The sequence below is a fragment of the Macrobrachium nipponense genome, chromosome 7 (genome assembly GCF_015104395.2).
Source record: "Macrobrachium nipponense isolate FS-2020 chromosome 7, ASM1510439v2, whole genome shotgun sequence".
NCBI classification, from domain to species: Eukaryota; Metazoa; Arthropoda; class Malacostraca; order Decapoda; family Palaemonidae; genus Macrobrachium; species Macrobrachium nipponense.
This window is the reverse complement of record NC_061109.1, coordinates 81,013,310-81,017,268: the sequence shown is the minus strand read 5'-3', so window position 1 is coordinate 81,017,268 and position 3,959 is coordinate 81,013,310. Positions and strand designations below refer to the sequence as shown.

Sequence of the window (3,959 nt, the reverse complement as noted above, 5' to 3'; positions counted from 1 at the left end):
TAGAGAAACCACTTTTAATGAATATACGGGACAAACGTAATTTACTGTTGTTTGTTTAATTATGTTCAAAAGAATCTAGTAATGACTTATCTTTTGAGGCTGTTCTTTAACTATAGTATTCAAAAACATTTACTGAAGTTATGTTACTTAATTTTTTCTACTATATGAAATTTTCTAACATTAAAATTTAATTAAACTTCTTACTACCATTATTATCTACCAGCTACTAGATATTAAATCTATACTGAAATATACATTTTCTTTTATTACTGTTTTACGTCACTATGAAGAGTTGAAAAATTGAATAATTCAGTCCTCAAGCATACAGGCTCAAAATTAGGCCAAATGGACAACTTTAGGAGGCCAATCAGCACTGTAATGATTAATTATTATATATTTGCATAACAGTAAAAAAATACATTATTGACTATAAATATCTGATAGCACAATCCTTAATAAAAATCATACTGCATATTATAGGATAGGCCTAAGTGAATATTTATTGGCTAATTTTCAACATTTTCTATATTTTGTTTACAACAAATAGACAAAATGTAACTAACAGTTAATTTTTTGAACGGCGTATATGTAGAAACTACAGGCCTACAAATTTTGAGTGATAAAAAATATCCATCTTCACACACACACCAAAAGAAAAAAGAAAAAAAAATGGTGCAGGCCGAGTCACAAGTAAAAGCATGAGAAAGAACTAGAATAATTTTAATTTCCTTTAAATGGAATGTTATTTAGCTTGGCTACTAGGATACTGAATGCCTTCATAATATCCATTAGCAAGGTTAAGCCAGCCTTAAGCAATCACGAGCTCTAGCTCTAGGGCAATCTGTAACCGAGTTACTGAGAGACTCAGTCATCGTGTGCTGCCTGGCCAATAGTTACCAGAAACCACTTACTAAATACTGCCAATTGCTTTTTGTCTGAAAGATTAAGGGAACTGATGCAATATTTTGCAAAACCAATTGTACAACTAAGGAAATATAAGTAGAGGGAAACACACCATTTACAATTTATAAGAGCATAATATTGTACTGAATCCCATTTTCAAAAACTTGTATAAGTCTAAAACACCAAAAATTACTTAATTCCGAAGTCTTCAAAAATACAAGCAGACTACAGGAATTTAATTCAAACTAAAAATAACAAATGGATGGCTTGATATATAGTAGTAACTTGACCTACGAGTTTAATTCATTCCTCAAAATGCCACCTCATATTTTTATGTTTGTTATTAAATAAGGAAAATATATTTCTCAATAACAAATATTGTACAAAAACATAATAGAAAGAGTATGTAAAGATATAACGTTTTATACAGTGTACAGGTAATATTCACGTTATGATAATTTGTCCTATGATAATCCAATTTTACGATGGGGTTAGCAATTATACAGTGTACAGGTAGTGTTCACATTATATTAATTTGTCCTACGATAATCCAATTTTGCGATGGGGTTAGCAATTAATACTGATGCAAGATCAACAAGGAAGTATACTAATGTTAAATTTAAACCAAGTTGTGGATGAAACTGAGGAAACTGTTCAAGCTACTAATGACTATTATTGTGCATTGGCAACAATGATAAAACTCTTGCAAACTTATACCATCAAACTCAACCATAGATAAAATTGAGAGCAAATAACTTTAATCAAAACTACTGGGCTTGAAAGAACACATTTTACTATTGTTTTCATGCTGATAAACAATAAATAACAATATAAAGCTTGTATTACAATGAAATAAAGTAAAAATAGCAAATGGGATAATCGCATAATTTTTTTACTCAATAAACATTCTGCCAACACAATCTATTAACGAAAAAAAAAAATGATTTAGTTCACAATCACAATGAGATGTATTCATGTCATATTTCAACTTAAAAACATGTTGTATAACGAAAAATGACCTTGTCTCATGAAGTCAAGTATCTAGATATTCGTTTATGCTAACTAGAAGCAAGGAAATTCACTCAATTGAGTTAAGTATGGCAAAATAAACCCATATTTGCTATCAGCTGATTTCCAAACTGAAACACTTACCGCTGTGTTAGTATTTTATAATAAAATATGAGAATACATACTATAGTACTGGATACACTGAAGTAATGTATAACTTTTTGAAAGATTCATGTAAAAGATGCAAATTTACTTTTTCTTCTTTGCTTATCTTAATTTTCGTCACTACGCCATCTATGTAGCAGCGGCATCTCGAGCTCGTACCTCAATTTTTTGCTCGCTCAACAAAGCAAAAAATTGACAAGAGTGATGACTCGTACCACAGAAAATTTGTACATTAATTCACTCGTAGGCCAAGGTACCACTGTACTTGTATCTAGTTTGATGACAGAAATCTATTATGATCAATAAACTAAGTTTATTTCATGCTGTTAGCCTCTGATTCAAAGTGACCAGATACCAGACACAAAGGAAAGAAATAAAACATGCTAGTTTTAAAAAACTGGTACTCACATACATCTCAAGTGGGCTGAACTGCAAAAATTTTCCAAAAATTCACAGAGCTGTTTTACATCTAAGATAAATTTAAGTAGCACTATATTTCCATAAAAATCAGATGTAAATGGTTATATTCAACTCATTTCGATATGGGTAAATGTATAAAACCTGACAGATAACACATGCAATAAAAACTGATAGAATTTACTTATCTGAGGAACAACCAGTCAAGCTTATACAGTAGCTTGCCAACCTGATACTTAAGAATCAAGCAGTTGACCAAAGTAAGAAAACTTAATGCCTGAAGGAATAATAACTGGGTATTTGTTGAATGGCCCCTAATATTAAAATATCCTAAATCATCACCCGCAGCCCCTAAAACTGACATACCTTGAATCTTCACCTGCAGCCCTAATATTGATATATCCTAAAATCATCACTTGCAGTCCGAAATACTATTGACATACCCCAACTCATCACCTGTGTTACAAAGAAATATAAAGACACTCAGAATTATACCACCCTTTCAATATATAATTTATAAATACGTATATCACTACCAGAGCAAGTACCGAAAGGAATGGCTATGTTTTTAATATTATGACATGGCACAAAAATGTTATGAAAAATAACTTTTAAAACAAAAAATCTTTTTCCAGTATCAATTATAACTGCCCAGCTTTGTACAATACACGCACATGATCTGTGGTGTAATATTTTGCATTAGTGAAACCACAAAATGAATAATCATGATTGGAATCCAAGGCCAAATACTTTTTTCAGTGATTCAATAAAAAATGTTATTTCCAGAGTGTACTTTCTCATTCAGGATTGTGGGGCATTGTACCAATAGGATGATGATAGTCAGGCCCATGAATTTCTGGTGTGTAAGTCAATAACACAATCATAACCCAAACATGTAAAAGGCACATATATAAAATAACAAACACTCTAGCAATTGGATACCGTCTCAAGAACACTCCTAATCTAACAGAAAATTTATCTAAAGTAGAATATGCTCGTTTTACTCGACGGGCCATGCCACCATCAAATGGAGATTCCACAAGGAAGCTTGGTACACGACTTCGGACTGAAAATGAAAAGAATGGGGAAAACAAAACTATATTGTACATTCCAAAAGAGCATCTTAATCAGTTTTAATGACCAAAACTTAATCTACATGACTACTGTACTTAATATCTGTAATATATTAATTTTTATACAATATTTCAAATAAGAATACTACAATATTTCAAATAAGAATACTATATTATCAATTCTAATTCTAAAATTTGTGCTAATTGTATTGTTATTATGTGATACTAATTTCTTAATGAATTAATCATACCAAATACAAAAAAATCAGTGCTGTACTACTTCACTGGCTAGTAACCAGGAAAGCTATATCATGATTTCATGATACAAATTCATTCATTAATGTACTATGTCACTGGATAGTAACCACAAAAGCTAAAGCATGATTTCATGAT

At 30.8% G+C, this 3,959-nt stretch overlaps 1 protein-coding gene across 1 annotated transcript in view; it reads right to left on the bottom strand.

Annotated features, from left to right (window-relative positions):
• Positions 1-381: 381 nt before the first annotated feature.
• LOC135217358 (golgin subfamily A member 5-like) overlaps positions 382-3,959 on the bottom strand; it is an 89,767-nt gene continuing 86,189 nt past the window's right edge. The window contains exon 15 of the mRNA XM_064253198.1: positions 382-3,559. Coding sequence (XP_064109268.1) covers positions 3,291-3,559 — 269 coding nt within the window. The 3' untranslated portion in view covers positions 382-3,290. The remainder of the gene's footprint in view (positions 3,560-3,959) is intronic.